The sequence below is a fragment of the Arachis hypogaea genome, chromosome 2 (genome assembly GCF_003086295.3).
Source record: "Arachis hypogaea cultivar Tifrunner chromosome 2, arahy.Tifrunner.gnm2.J5K5, whole genome shotgun sequence".
Classification (NCBI taxonomy): Eukaryota; Viridiplantae; Streptophyta; class Magnoliopsida; order Fabales; family Fabaceae; genus Arachis; species Arachis hypogaea.
Window position 1 is genome coordinate 71,808,475 of NC_092037.1, and position 17,087 is coordinate 71,825,561.

General features: G+C 37.5%; 1 protein-coding gene across 1 annotated transcript; it reads right to left on the reverse strand.

Annotated features, from left to right (window-relative positions):
• Positions 1 to 1,557: 1,557 nt before the first annotated feature.
• Positions 1,558 to 16,356, reverse strand: LOC112726820 (uncharacterized). Its single transcript, XM_025776346.3, has 4 exons — positions 16,134 to 16,356; positions 4,083 to 4,304; positions 3,345 to 3,415; positions 1,558 to 2,851 (listed from the first exon to the last, which is right to left on the reverse strand). The coding sequence occupies exons 1-4, from the start codon at positions 16,354 to 16,356 to the stop codon at positions 2,417 to 2,419; spliced, it is 951 nt and encodes a 316-aa protein (XP_025632131.1). The 3' UTR covers positions 1,558 to 2,416.
• Between the last annotated feature and the right edge of the window lie 731 nt (positions 16,357 to 17,087).

Consider the following 17,087-nt stretch of genomic DNA (forward strand, 5'->3'; position numbering starts at 1 on the left):
ATCCTCATGTTTTTTTCTGGTCTTGGACCCTGTCATTTTCATTTTGGGCTACTTAAGAATTATTGGGTTGTATTTGGGCTTTCCATTATAGGTATTATTGGGTCTTCAATGTTGAGTCCAACTTGGAAACCAAAAATAAATGTTGAGTCCAACTTTTATCTTACCTAATTGGCTAATTCATTATCCTAAAAAAAAAAAATAAAAGATTGGGGGGGGGGGGTCAGAGGGGCCCATCTCTGTAAGACATTCTCCAATCTCCGTCGTTAATAAACTAATATTAAAGATGCTACTGAAATGTATAAAAAAAAAAAAACAACAAAAGAGAGAAGGAAGCAGAATCCTAAGTTTAACCATCTTTAGCCATTAAGCAATGAACAAATTAACCTATAGGAATTTAGGATTGGCAGTCGCACCCGCATTTGTGGTTACCCAATTCAGACGAAACGGGTTGGATCAAGTTCGGGTTACGGATCAATTTTATTCAACAACTCCTCTCTTTTTTTTTTCAAAGATAAATGTTATTTTATTAATATAAAATAAAAGTGTTTCCATAAAAAAGTATAAAAGAATTGGATATTTCTATTTATCACTAACTGTGACTGAAAGACTAAGAGCTTAGAAAATAGTAAAATAAGTGTAAAGAAAATTAGCAGCATCTATCAGGTATGGCTCACGAGTTCACACACTAAATTATTGGCTTCTTTCACTGTCTCTGGTGCTGGACTTATTACCTTCTAAAAAATATACCGATTCCTCACTTTCCAAGTGCTCCAACACAGCGCCGCTATGAGGAGGCTCTTTTTGTCTACCGTCGAATTGAGCCACTGCCCAGGATAAGACTCGTTGCCACCAATTCAAAAAGGTCTCTTCTTCTCTCATTCACAGGTCAGGAGTTATTAAGTTTAGGCTCCATATTATTGAAGACAGGGAGCATTGGAACAAAGCATGAGAAATTGATTCAGCCTTCAACATGCATCTTGGACAAGTGGCAGGAGTGGACGCGAACTGTCTGTGAACTTGTTGCAACACCGAAAGCTTTTTATGAAGACTTTTCTATAGAAAAACCTTAATTTTATGAGGTAATTTCAATTCCCAAATGCTATTTCATACTTTATTGTCTATATGTTCTGGGGCCTCAATGAAGTAGGAGAATGAAAGAATCCATAAGCAATTTTGTATCTTGACCCAACTTCATATATACCAGATTTTGTCCAGTACCAATTAACTTCATCCTTTTCCTCTGTTGGTTGGATTGAAAATTTTTTATTGCATATATCAACTGAAAAAATTGACTCAATCAAATTTCTATTCCAGCTTCTATCAGGATTTAGTAACACACTAACGTAATACACTTGCAGATTTGGCGGGATTGTGAGTGCATTTTGAGGGACATTAAGGGGCACTGGTAGTGGGAGCCAGGGGTCATGGAAGATGTGAACATTAGTACCAGAGCCTATTTTCCATATCAAGCCTTTCTCGATCACCTTGCGCCCTTCAAAAACACTTCTCCAGCCCCACGACGGTACGCTTCCTATCTATGCATGTAGGAAATCTATATATCTGAAATATTTAGCTTTGAGCATTATTGATAGAGTAGAATTAGGGTATTTCATTAGACACCAACATTGCTTTCCCAATAAAGCCAAATTTTGCGCCTTAGGTCCTTGATCCCCAGCCATCCATCTTTCTTCGGTCTTGTCATTGTGTCCCATTTAATCCAAACCATTCTTCGTTCTGTGCCTTTTTGACCCCACCAAAATTGCGAGAGTATGCTATGAATCTCAGTCAACAGCGTGTCCGGGAGCTTGAAACAAGAGAGTGTATAAATAGGAATCGCCTCCCCCACCGCTCTCAATAGCGTGTGCCTGCCACCTGATGACAATAGACTTCTTTTCCAACCTATAATCCTCTTCTGAACTTTATCCTTGATAGCTCCAAAGGTTGCTTTCTTTGATTTTTGAACTATAGAGGGCAGCCCCAGGTATTTGTCTTGTGCTCCAATATGTTCAATATTTAGTGTCTGAACAATTGCTAGTCTTGTGTTCTGAGGTGTGTTGTGACTGAAAAAGATAGCCGACTTATTCAAATTGAATTTTTGCCCACTGAAACCCTCATAGATCTCTAGCAATTCTAGAATACTTTGGCTTGTATTAGGTGCGCTATTGCAAAAAAGGATTGAATCATCAGCAAACAAAAGGTGATTAACTGTTTGGCATCTCCGATTAACTTGAACTCCTTAAATTAATCTGTTTTGCTCTGCCTTGTATAGCAAGAAGGAAAGTCCTTCTGCACAAAAAAGAAAGAGATTTGGAGATAGGGGGTCACCCTATCGGATGCCCCTATTTGGCCTAAAATAGCCAAAAGGTTAACCTTCCATAACGACAGAGTAAGAAACAGTCGTTACCAATTCCTTAGTCTAGTTAATCCATTTAGTATCAAAGCCCAGCTTATCCATAATATACCATAAGAAATGCCATTCAACCCTATCATAAGCCTTGCTCATGTCTAGTTTAATAGCCATCTCATGCTCTGCCCTACTTCTCTTATTTTTCAAATAGTGCATACATTCGTGGGCAATTAGAATATTATCTGAAATGAGTCTACCTTTGAGAAACGCACTCTGATTTGGGCTTATAATTTTATTCATAATACCTTGTAATCGGTGCATCATAACTTTAGAAATAATTTTATACATAACTGAAGACAAACTGATCGGTCGTACCTGAGTCATGTCACTAGCATCTGGCACCTTTAGAATCAAACAAATTTGAGTATGATTGAAGCTTTTTAGAATTTTGCCACTATGAAAGAAACTTCGCACTGCCTTAAAAACGTCACCTCCAACTATATCCTAGAAAAAGTGAAAAAACTTAGCTGTAAACCCATCATCACTAGGAGCACTCTGAGCATGAACACTAAATGTAGCTCTTTTGACCTCGTCCATAGTTACTGGACTTTGGAGCCTACGGTTCATGGAAGCTGTAACCTTAGGTTCCAAATCCTCTAAGTATGGATTCGGATCAGCCGAACAAGAAGAAGTAAAAATATCGCAAAAGTAGTCTTCAACTACCTTTGCAATATCCGAGACGCGTCATGCTAGGGAGAGGTATCCACACCTTTATAAGGCATGCTTCATTCCCCTCCCCAACCAATGTGGGACCTTACAAAAAATATTCTTCATGTCCTCCATAAAACAAATATACACTCCAGGGTCAGTTTCACAAAAAAATATACTAAGCACTAAGACAACATCTTAACAAACTAAATATTTCTCCTAAAAGAGCAAAAAGAATAGGGCCATGAAATATGAAGCAAAAACCCAGAGAAAGAGAGAATAATCTTACATTTGAACCCCGATGCTCCTTTAAACGAGTCCCATGTGAATCACCATCATGATCTTTAGTAACAAAATTTTCTGCATGTATAAACCCAGAGAACCATATGAGATAATTGTTTTTATGCATACTAACAACCCATACACATTCACATTTCATCTAAGACAACTTGAAATAATGATTTTGCATAGATTAAACATGTTGAGTTTGAACTTTTTCCTTTATAATAAATGAATTAGCCTTTGTAAGTACGACAATGTTTTTCACATGTTCTCTTTGCATTTGCAAAAAGCTTTATAAGGACCATTTTATCTATATCTCCCCCTTCAATGACTCTAATACTGACCCCCCTCTCTCCCTCTTTTTCAATATTAAGCAAGACATAAGATCCCCTAAATAGTAGCAACTATCTTAATGGGTGTCAAGTGTGACACCTTCATAAACCCTCAATGAGTACCCATTACTAAATTAAAAGGTCCATCTTAATGCTACCAAAAGTATTCATTTTCATCAAATATGAACATAAGGACAAAACTAATTGCTATTAAGACAGATGATTCACGTGCCATATGTTTGCAACTTTAAACATGGCACCATTAACACAACACAATAACATGAACTTCCAACATTAGTATGAGTTTTGAACAATATTTTTTTCTTATACATTGATCTTTCACAACTAAAAAAACCTAGAAATAAATCCAAATGATAGCAAAACGAAGAGATATTGATTTAAAAAATTATAACCTGCTTGTGATGATTCATTGGTTGATTTTCGATATCTCGTATTAGCTTGTCTATCTTTACTAGCAGATCCATTAAGCCCGCTTTCATCCTTAATAACAATAGACTCAGACTTATCTTCATCCTCTGCATATGCTGCAATAGAAATGGTCCTTGGTTTCGGGACCCTAAACACTTCATCATTTTGAGATCCTTCATGTTTTGCAATTGCAAGGGCATTTAGTCCTATTGAAATCATTCATTAATACCAAACAATTAATCTATGCTCAATGGTTCCCTTGCATATATTATGGAGGAAGTAGATAATTATTGAAAATAAAACAAAATTAAAGCAATTACCTATGCACCACGTATTTGAAGCTAGCTATAATAAAGGTATGTTATATCTGGTTTGTCTTATTTATATCATTGCAACAATAAAGAAGAAGAAAATTCAAATAGTATTGAACAAAATGAAGACATTTTTCTCACCATATATGAATACAACAAGCCACTAAACTCGAAAAGTGCCCCTCTGTTCCCCCTCCCTTTTTGTTTTTTTTTTTCCTTTTCTTTTAGGTCACAAAATAATGATAAACACTGCTATAAACTTATAATATTAAGTTGTGTGTACTACTAGCACAGAGTAATATAAAAACTCTTTGTTATTGCTTTGAAGACAAGTACAGAGTAAAAAAAAGTTTTATCTAAATTAAGTAGAGTAAATAACTAGTATCTATTTCTTAATTATAATGATGGAGTGAGATAGAAGAATTTTTCCGTTTAATAATGAAAAAAAAACTATTTTCATGAAGACAAACATTAAAATCTGCATAATAAGAATAGAATTCAGCAGCTTTATCATCATCAAACAAGCACATATCTCATCATGATCATCATAGAACAAGGGCAGCAATACATCAAACATTTACATTATAATCAAACAACAAGGACAACACATCAACATTTTTTTTTATGTTTAAGACATCCATGATCCATTAACAGCAGCCACTTTAACAATGTATAATGAATTATTATCAAATCTAGCAAAATGTATAATGAATTGATCGGACAATAAACTGATGGAATAATAGAAATGTTAGTCCAGATCTGTGACACTAGAAATGTAAGTGGCTAAAGTTCTTCCAAATGAACAATAATTTTTTCCTTGTTTTAAACTAAGATTTCACTATTGAAATTAAAATTTTACTTATTGAGAAGTTGATAAGAGTGAACTGAAAACAGATCTGAAATATGTAAATAGGCATAATAGTGGTATATATAGTAGCCAATATTAGCATTGAAGCTAAGAAATAGGGTTTACCAGCTCTCAAACTAGCATTGAAGCAATGTTTCTTTCGAGCTCTGCACTAGGAAGGGTCTCTTTCGAGCTCTCAAAACATAACAGTGGTAGCAAAGGTCTCAAAACCAGCTCGGCTCTGCACGAGGAAGGGTTTCTTTTGAGCGACAAAAGGAAACGGTGGCAGAAGGGGTTGGGGATTTGCAGTGATGGAAGAGAGTGGTGGCGGAGGGAGCATCGACGGAGGGTTTGCGAGAGACAGTGAGTACCGAGGGAGTCACTACTAGAGAAAGTCACCATCGAGAAGAGGGTTAGGGGTTTATGGTGGGAGTAGCGATTGTGCATGGGAGTGCTAGAAAAAGGGAGCATCGACAAAGGCATTACGAGCACCGGCGATGTTCTTCGGAATGCTGGGGTTCTTCATGGAGTGTTGGGGTTTTGATCAAAGTGTTGTTATTTGCGGAGTGCCATCAGTGTTTAGGGTGAGGCATGAGAGTTATTTGCTAGTGAGAAGCACAAAAGGGTTTAGGGTTTCGAAGAAAGAGTTTCAAAGTGTGCAATAATGTAACTCATCATATCTGAACGAAAGATTTTTTTGGGAACCTTATGGCCACGGTTTTGAAGTGTGCCAAAAGAGTTACAGGAAATGGCCACGCTTTTAAAACATAACCACGATGAAACCATCTTGCCATGTTTCAAAAGCGTGGCTGTTTTTCTCTATGGCCACGCTTTTGAAGCATGGCAAACAAAGCATAGCCTATTCTCTAATCAATTGCTACCCTCATATAAGCGTGACCATTGACCTCTTTCGCTACGCTTTTGAAGCGTGACAAGAAAAATCGTGGTCAAATTTCTAATCAATCGCCACCCTCATAAAAGCGTGGCCACAAATCTTTTTTCTCGTAGTGCCATAATAATCCCTAGACCCCTTTTCAGTCAACAATTATATATAGTGATCATGTGGCACTCAGTAGCCATGTTGGATGCAACAATGGCTAACTGACATGGCCAAATTAAAATTTTGAGCATTTGGTCTCTCTCCGTTTATATAACCCTAATTCATTCTTCTTCTTATTAAAGTTATGTCTTGGTAGATGAAACTGCAAAATAAATATTCATCCAACCTCAATAAGCCGATCTCCAAGTACCACCTTGCCACCATACTTCATTGCTTCTTCATATGCCATGCAAAATTCAGAACCAAGAATGATCTTAAGTTCACGAGCAATCTATTAGAAAAAAGTTTAAGACAGGAAACATGTTGTACGAGGGTTCGTGTGTGCTTTATGCATGCTTGAAGAAGGGACTAAAAGCTAATAATACGCTAAAAAAATCTAAAAATTAGATGATAAATCTTAAAATGTCAAAGACAGAAACATGCTAGCAGATACATGTGTTATGATCCTTTTCCTTCATTTTGATTGCAACCATTTCTTTTATAATAGGTATCTAGAAGAAGAGAAAAGTAGTATTTAATTTACTACGAAAATAAATGAAAGAAAAAAAACACCTTCAATGGAAAGACAATGTACACACACCAATTACCATAAGGTCAAGTTTGCATTACTACTATTATCTAGAAATTTTACATGGACATTGAATCAACTATTAAGAGATAGGTAAAAATAGTTTCTTTTATGGAGAGGGAGCTTGAAATTAACACTTTGAAAAGTCATATTGCTTTGAATGATAGTAATCATAAGACTTGGGAGATATGATTAGTGCCAACCAAAATGACCTCGCAAGATGACAAAACTTTATTCAAATTTGCAAAGTTTAGTAATGAAAAAGTAGAGCAAGCACCATATGAGAGAAAACTTCTGAAAGAAGAAAAGAGAGATAGTTGAGGGATAAAATCATACTCTTTGTTATTACCATCATCTATATATATATATATATACAAGTTTACTCACTACATAGAGCACCAAACACCTAAACCCTAATAAACTTAGTATAACAAGCTATATACATCAAAGTACCGAATGAGTACTTAATTAATAAGATAAAATACTAACTAAATTTACATAATTATATATGTTAACTCTTATAATACTATTGTTAATATATACCCTCAATTACACAAGATCTATGTTTGAGTTTCACTATGTGTTGTGGCAACCCTTTCTTCTATGCTTTCTATGATGAAGATGATGTCAAACAGTTTCGAGAATTGCTTGACAAATAAGTTGAACCAACTGACTAGCCCGAGTTGAGAGCTACAACTCAGCACACAATTCACCATCACTCATAATAATGTTGTTAAGCCCTACTAAGTTCATATCTTGAAAAGTGCAGATGAGGACAAACCTTCAAGAAGAAGAACGGGAATGAATTAGTGTTATATAACGGGAAGCAACCAAATTGGGTTAAAATTTTAATTTGGTTACGTTATCTAACCATTACAACGTCCAGCGTGGCAAGAGTACTACATTATTACTACAATTGTTGACTCATTACTGGAATGAGTCTAGGGACTATTATGGTATTCAAAACTTGATTTGGAAAATCACTATAGTGAAATTGAGATTTAAAGACCAAATTGGATAATGACATGAATCTCAGATATTATTATGGAATTTATTCGAAAGTAACACTACAAAATTTGAGAATAAATAGATAATTTTGTTAAATTACAAAGCATATAATAAGTTAAGAAAAACCTCATGAAAAAGTAATTAATGATTTTGGTTTTAATAGAAAGTGGTTCAACCTAATGATGGATTATGTGAAAGGTGTCAATTATAAAATAAAGATCAATGATAACTTCTTTGAGACAATCAAATTCCAAAGAGGTTTATCTATTTATTATATCGGTTAAAATTTTCACTATATTCAAGAATACTGTTAAAAAAAATATTGATTTCATGAGTTAGGCTAGCTTCCACATTCCCTTCCATCATACACCTTATTTACTAATGATTTTATAATCTTTCTTAGAAAAAAGGAGAATGAAATATTTTCATTGATCCAAATTCTCAACTTTAAATCAAATAATTAATTAAAATAAGAGGTTATTTTTTACAACTAGGTCTTTATTTTGATTAAAGAGTCAATACAAAAGAGATTCTCAAAATTCTTGCCCGATATAACCCACACAAACAACTAGGCTTGCAAGTTGAATAAGGTAAGTAGGTCTAAATCTTAAGTATGCATGCTAGACATATTTTATATACATTGAGAGATTATTTTGAAAAAAAATTAGTAAGAAACCATAGTTAGATTTTGGTTGAGATCTCCAAGGAAAGAGATATCACTAAAAGAATTGAGATAATCAGCCAAAAGTTAAGATGACGAGTGGAAGTCGAAGAAATGGGAATAAAAATATCATTCGAGACTCGTTAATTAATGGTTCAATTACTTTGAAGGTCCCTATAATTTAATCAAATTTTTTATTAAGTCTCTATATTTTTTTTCTTTCAATTAGGTCCCTAAACCATTTATTTTTTTAATTAAGTCCCTACTGCAAAAAAAAGTGTCTAAGATAACAAGATATTCTGTTTAAAAAGGAATATTCTAAAATTAAAGATAGGAAACCTAATCTAAAGCACCTCAATATTTTTTAAATTCCAAAAATACCTTTAGCATTTTTTTAGATTCAGAAACTCCATGCCCTCTCTCTCTGATCCTACTCTCACCTTCTGCTCTCTCATTCCCGCTCTCACCCCCTTCATAGATCTTATTAATAAACCACAATTTTATGGTTTATCTTGTGCTAATTTGAGTGGTCTTTATCAAGCCTTTGCACACTTATTCATACTATTTGCATGGTTTTACATTTTCCCTTCCTAACTTTGTGCTATGATTGAGAACATGCTTCTTTGGCATTAAATTTGCTATGTTTAAATCCCCTCTTATTACCATTCGATACCGTGATATGTGTGTTAAGTATTTTTAGAGATTACAGGGCAGGAATGGCTTAGAGGATGGAAAGGAAGCATGCAAAAGTGGAAGGAATACAAGAAGCTGAAGGAACTGCAAAGCTGTCAGCCTTGACCTCTTTGCACTCAAACGGTCATAACTTGAGCTGCAGAGGTCCAATTGACGCAGTTTTAGTTGCGTTGGAAAGCTAACATCTGGGGCTTCGCAAAAATATATAATTTGCCATAGATTTCCTGAAGATAGGTGACGTGCACGCGTGGATCATGCACACGCGTGACGTGGAGAAAACTCAATCCACGCGTACGCGTGACTTTGCCGTGTGCTGGATGTATCAGAAATCGCTGGGAGCAATTTTTGGGCTGTTTTTGACCCAGTTTTTTGCCTAGAAAACACAGATTAGAGGCTATAAAGTGGGAGAATGCATCCATTCATGGAGACAACATTCATTCACATATTTTTAGGTTTTAGATATAGTTTTTCTAGAGAGAGAGGCTCTCTCCTCTCTCTTAGTTTTTAGAATTTAGGATATCTTTGTTCAAATTCTTCTGAATTTCAGGTTCAGTGTTCCTTTAATTTATTAATACAAAGAGTATTTTTTCCATTTAATTTTATTATTTGTTTAATTGCTTCCGTTAATTTCAATTACCATGTTCTCTCTTTACTTCTTTTATGATTTATGAAAATGGCATTTATGTTAACCAAGTAGATCCCAACTTGACTTCAGAGTTGATTAATATTTGAGACTCTAGAGTTGGAATACTCAAGAGTTAATTGGTAATTGGAAGTTGTTGGCTAGATTTCTAGTTGCTAACACTAACCCTTCCCAAGGAAAAGGATTATTTTCTTGTGAATAGAAGTTGGCTCTCAACTTGACTTTCCTTTATTTAATGAAGGATAACCAAGTGGAACAACAACTTATTACTAATTAATCTTGGGAAATCGAACAAGGATAAAATTTCAGATTAATCTTCTTTGGGTCAAGGCTTTCTATTTTAATTACATAAAGCCTCTTGTTAATTTTCATCGCTTTAATTTATACTTAATTATTTTATCATTCCTCACTCTAAAAAATTCTTGAAAAATGTAACACCCTAATATTCAAATCCTTCTGCTCGAGTCATAATTCAATGATATTACGGTGGTACGACTCTCAGGTGGATTTTTAAATATATAAACATAGGTAATTTCGAAAGGAGTATTAATCGAGAAGCCTGAAAAGAGTAGAAATAAAATCGCGAAGACGTATCACTCACGTTTCGACAACGAAAAGATAAAACGTGAAGCCGAAAGCGATATATGGACAAGGCATAAAGGAGATTAAGAGATAGATAACAGATAGATATATATAATATAAGTAAATAGCCACTAGTCGCGACCCGCGAAGTTTAGGCCGGCTAGGGTACAGTATGAAAGTAACTGACAACAGTACATCCTAATCTCTCCCAAAGGAAACATAAGAGCCTCTATAGGCAAGTTCCAAAAGAGTTCAACACATAAAATAATCTTTTCAAAACAAAGGTTGAGAGATTCTACGGAAAACACAAAGTAGAGGAAATAAATATCTTCGCCGTTTCTCAGACGAACCGCAGCTCACTTCTGAGCACCTGAACCTGTATCTGAAAAACAAGAGATATATACAGAATGAGAACCCCGGGCCCATGGGTTTCCAGTACGGTAAAAGTGCCAAATAAATACAATGCACTGCAATAAAAACTCACTAAGCATCCTAAACTCCTTTTCTCCAAGTATCCAGCCTAGATTCTCACTAATCCATGAATAGGCATCTGTCGTAAGGGGATACTAAATCTAGTTCATGTTACACATGTTTTCCAACTCGCTGATTCTTACACGAATCAGACTCAGAATCATAAGCAAAACCATCACCAGTTGTTCTGTCTCAGCAACTCTATATCAATACATCATACCCTCGCCTGGAGCTAGTGAAATCACATCACTGCGTCTACCCAGGGGGCTCAAATTATCTCATTCAAAAATCATCATCATCATGCAATCGCATCACCAATTCATCTCATCAAGAACAGCCCCCAACATCCACCGACACCAACATGAGGGATCTCTCAGTTGTACAAACACAAGCAATACAGACAAGTAATACACAAATAAGGTACAAGTAGAACAAGTAGCACGTAATCAGGTAACATAGCATGTATGATATAGAAATCCAAAACAAATAGGCAAACCCAAACAATTCAAACATATGCAAATGATGTATGCCTGCCCTATGGCTGATGATATCATCTGTCGGTTATATAGCCAACCCGACATGTCCTGGTAGCTAACCATTGGACAGAAACATCCCTTGCGGAACAAGTAGGTTTGAGCTACAACCCCCTTGCTACTACCCGCTCAACCCAGAGCCAGTGGAACAACCACTACTGCGGCTACTACCCAGGCGGGTGTTTAAAAGCTCAACCTGGAGCGAGTGGATTCACCACTACTGCGGCTACTACCCAGGCGTCACAATCTCTGACCTGGAGCAAGTGGGACGAACCACAACCCTTGCTACTGCCCAGGTATCTTAAGCATTAACCCGGAGCAAGCGGGACGAACCACAACCCTTGCTACTGCCCAGGTATCTCAAACATATATTCATTCAATCTCAATTCATATTATCAATCCTCATTGTTATCAAATCTCAAACATTAACCTGGAGCAAGTGGGACGAACCACAACCCTTACTACTACCCAGGTATCACAAATACATTCATTCAAAACTCCATAATTAACTCATTTATCATAAACATCCTTTTCCGTCTCATACCCGGAGCAAGTGGACAACGCCACTGCCTACTACCCGGGGTTACACATCACATTTCAACATCTTCCACTATTATCCATTTAACACATTCATTCATTAATCATATATGCATTTATACTCAGCCATAATCAATAATGGCTTTGCCGTGACCCGGCAATAACTCAGTCATTCGGCTCATGGTTCAATCAAAAACCAGCCATTTATCAATAGATATAGCCCTTCGGCTCATGGCATACACGGTACTCCTACCGTCGTCCTCCATATCTCATATAATCATCGTTGATCATCGTTGATCATAACTTTTCCCTGGCTTCACTCGCAAGTTATCACATCCCCTAACTCCTTCCCTCATAGCTAGGCATATTATAACGATTTAAGATATAAGTGGTGAGATCAGAGGCTTAGAAGTATGAGATTTGACTTTTAAAACTCAAAAATCAACTTTGGCATGAAAGCAGGTTCACGCGTACGCGTACTCCACGCGCACGCGTGGATGGCTACAAAACTCATCGGCGCATATGCGCCATTCACGCGGACGCGCGGATTAAAAAAATAGACAACGACGCGTACGCGTCAGCCACGCGTACGCGTGGGTGCATTTGCGCCCCAGGCACAAAACTGGCACAACTCTGGCACAACTCTCGGGAAAATGGCTGGGCATTGGGTGCAGCGCATCGACGCGCACGCGCACACCACGCGCACGCGTGGATGGTGCCTTCTCGAAGAACGACGCGTACGCGCCAAGTGCGCCTACGCGTGGAGGGTCATTCTGCTAAAAATTTTCTAAGTTAAAAGCTGCAGAATTCACAGATTAAACCCCCAATCTTCCGACGGACATAACTCTCTCATTTTAAATCGTTTTTCACCCATTCTTCAAACGGCATGGACATCCCGGATCCAATTTCATTTCTAAACAAGCTTGGCACAAAACAGAGGTCCGTAGTCCAAGTTATGTCCCGTCAAAGTATGCCCAAAAACCATATTTTTCATACAAAACCACAAAGTGCCATTTTCAAAACAAGTCATTTTCAACTCTTTTCAAGATCAATCAAAACATGCCAATTTCATCCCTTTTCTTTGAAATCAATCAGAATATATCAAATTCAATATCAAGCCTCCTCAACTCATACATTAACACTTTACTACGATTCACAAAACCGCCATATAACCATTTTTACCCATTTCAAACAAATGGCTAAATTACAAACACATCAACATGTCATACATCCTTCCTCATCTCAATTTCCAACAATACTATTTCCAATCAACCATCATTATACATAATCAATATCATAATCACTATCACGTGGTTTCTCCCACAAATCAACCTTAATCATTCCTCAAGCATATATCACAATATATATACCTCTCATGCATCATCATACCATCAAGACATCAATAATCATAATCACATATATGACCACATAATATTTCTCAACCCAAAACCAAACATACCTCATCTACATAATTTCACCCAAAATTACCAAATTCCACACTTCAACTCCTCAAACCTTATTATTCAACAATCAACCCAATCATTCGCATATTCATTATCTGAAATTCATCCAATCACTTGTGTCATCATACAATGCACACATCAACTTACCTTCCTTACCTCTTTCCGGCCTCCGACCCAAAATTTACGGCCTCCGGCCCAATTTCACAATTTAAATGCATAAACCACAAATTAATACTCATTACCCAATACATCAAATTTTCAATACACCAAGCATACAAGGCCACACAATTCTTAATCCAATCATCAATTCACATTACATACCAACTATGCATATTAGCATCAACCATTTACACAATCCAAACTTAATCCTAGGGGCATCTAGCCTAGGAATTCTCATCACACCACACGGTACTTAAATGAAACTTAAACCGTACCTCTTGTAGCCAAATCAATTGAGTCTCTTCTTTAGAAGTCTCCACCAACCTTAGCTCCAAGCCTCACCAAAGCTCCTCAAGCAACACCAATCTCCCAATCGTGCACCAAAACCATCAAATGCACTAACATAACCAATATTACATACATACATCAACCTAGGGCTCATAAAGATGATAAATCACAAGGGTTTGAGCACTTCTTACCTCAGCCCATATGAATTAGGGATAGAACCCACCTAGAATCCATGTTGGAGTATCCCTAAACACCCAAAATCACAAAATTTCAACACTAACTTCCCAAAAACGTGTAACAGTGGGGAATTTCGAAAACTGGGCAGAGATGAATAGAATACTCACCACAAAACTTAGATAGAATTATAGAGGATGAGAAGAGCGACGCGTGGCCGCAAACGGCTCGTCAATCGGAGCTCCGTAACTCAAGTTATGGTGGTTTGAAGATCAAAGAGAGTTAGGTTTTCTCTCTTCTCTTCTCTCTTCTTAATTCAGCGCCCCAACCCTTCTTTTTAGGGTAAAATGAGCTGAAATGCTCATAACTAATGTTTATATATGTTGGGTCTTGGGCCCACTTAGGCCCGGTTCACTTATTTTTGTCCGTTGGCCCAATTTTGGACCAAAACCTTTAAGATTAGCGCTCTAAATCGCACTTCAAATATTTCTACCTCCCCTAATTATAATTCCTCATTTCTTAATCTTATTTACTCATAATCAATTTTCTCAGCTGCAGTACCAGACAGGTCTCAGCCGGTACTGCCGGTCAAAATTCCACTGCGCGCTTTTACGCAGAAAACTATGTCTTCCGACTCGAAAAAATTCACTGAATCCAAATATCACATTGAAATCATCAAATTCCAATCGCCAAATCTTCCAACCATATTCGCTCCTACTTAACTCATTATTTAATTAATTTTGGTTAGACCGGGTATTATATTCTACCCTCCTAACAGAAATTTTCGCCATCGAAAATTCCATCCATCCCTACGAGTACGCGAGCATAGTATGCCTTTATATCAAACGCATAACAGTTCCAAGGTCCTTTTACTCTGCGCGCTTCCGTTGCCGTGCTCTGATTTCTCTATTCCTGAGGGTCTCGGTCGTTCATTCAATGCCGACCAACAGCCTCGTTCCTTACTTTTACCGTCTCATCAACCCACACCCTATTAAATCTCAAATCATGTCATCAATAATATTGCCATCTTCGTTAATCATAGCCATCATCCCACATCACTATAATCAATCAAAGCTTTCTTCGTTTTTAGAATTCAATGAGTTTGGACTAACAAGCTGACAAACTCTTAAGAATCCACTTTCTTTTACTAATCTATAAAAGCTTTCGAGACACATCTCTTTTGTTGAAGTTACTCAGATAAAAAATCATTTTCAAAAATATAACCAACACTCCTTCAAATTCTTGAAAAAAAATTCAACAGCACCTCCCCAAAAATTGGAGTTTACCACCCGTCATGAGTTCCCTCAAACCAATCTCAGTACCGCATCAGCATTGCAATTTAAAGGTTTCCAAACGATTCCTCTGAAACCGATCATTACAAATCTTGATCTAAATCCAAGGTCACCATGACCAGACATCATAGCACTCATTTCTCGAACACGACAACTTGCACTCAATCATCATCTAAATCCGACTATGCATCAATGATAATTTCCTCAAGTACCCAACCACAACTTAGCATGACTGGTATTTCAAATCAACGTTTCCAAATCCATCATTTAGGACCATTCCTTATCTATTTAAATCGAAGGAACTAAAAGTCACGGGTTCAATCCGTTTCACCAAAAATCCAAAAATTAACCAACTATATAACAAATACAACACATCATTCTTAACAGAAAATCATTTACATCAGAGGCATTTATCCATTTGTATTAAGGCAATTCCTTACTCGAACCATCTGGTTTGCTTCTCAGTCTAATATTAAGCTCGGCATTCCGAGTTTTTACTGTACATGCGGTATTATAAAATCACACACTACCATTTAAGCTCGATTATTGAAATTACCTCAATCTTACTGCCGCAATCGGCTCGCATCCTGACTCTCTCCTTGTTGGCAATTTCTTGATACATGCCCTGGTAACCCGCACTTGTAACATACGCCTGACCCCAATCGGCACGGCCTATTTGGGTGATGACTTCCACACCTCTGACAGCTCGAAACAGCAGAAGCAGCCGCTGCCCGTTTTTCCTTACTGTTTCTTTGGGACTCCTCACTCGTCGCAAGGTCATTTCGCCTTTGAGGAAAATGTTGTGGGTATCCTCTTCTCTTAAACTCTTGACCCCTTGTTGGGTATTCTTGATTGTGCTCCCTGCGGTGGGACTCCCGACGGTCATTCTTTGCCTCAACAGCCTTCCTCACACATTCTTCAGCAATACGGCTCTTGTTCACAAGTTCAGAGAAGATCCTAATCTCCATCGGTCCAACGGAGCTCAGGATTTCACTTCGAAGTCCTCCCTCATACTTAATACACTTCCATTCCTCAAAGTCTCCCGGAGCTCCCTGACACATGCGGGAAAACCTGAATAGCTCCTCAAATTTGTCTGTATACTCAGATACGGACATAGCACCTTGCTTCAGCTGCAGTAACTCCAATTCCTTGGCTGTCCTGGCAGAATTTGGAAAGTACTTCTTATAGAATTCCACCTGAAAGGCATCCCAAGTGATAGGATCATTCCCTTGTTGCAGGAGACGTCGAGCCCCTTGCCACCAATGCGATGCTTCCCCCATGAGCAGATAGGTAGCAAATTCAACACGCTGCTCTTCAGGCACCAACTGCGCTTGCAGTGCTCGCTCCATGGCCTGAAACCAAGTATTAGCTTCAGTCGGATTGGTGGTTCCCTTGAACTTAGGTGGATTAACCTTTAAGAAAGTTGCCAGTGTCATCGGGCCCTGAGCTTCCCTTCCGCCATTGCCATTATTGTTTATCTGTTGCCTAAGGGCCTCCGCAGTGGCCTGCATAGCAGCAGCCATATTCTCCAATGCCGTCATAAGGTTTACCGGGTTATTCGAGTTGATTTCCGGTTCCTGTGTACTAGAACGATCTCTCTCACGTCCCCGACCGGGTCCACGAGGCGCCATCTGGTTCCTATACACACCAAACAATCGATATCAAGTTGATCAATCTCAATATCGGAAGTATAGTGCTT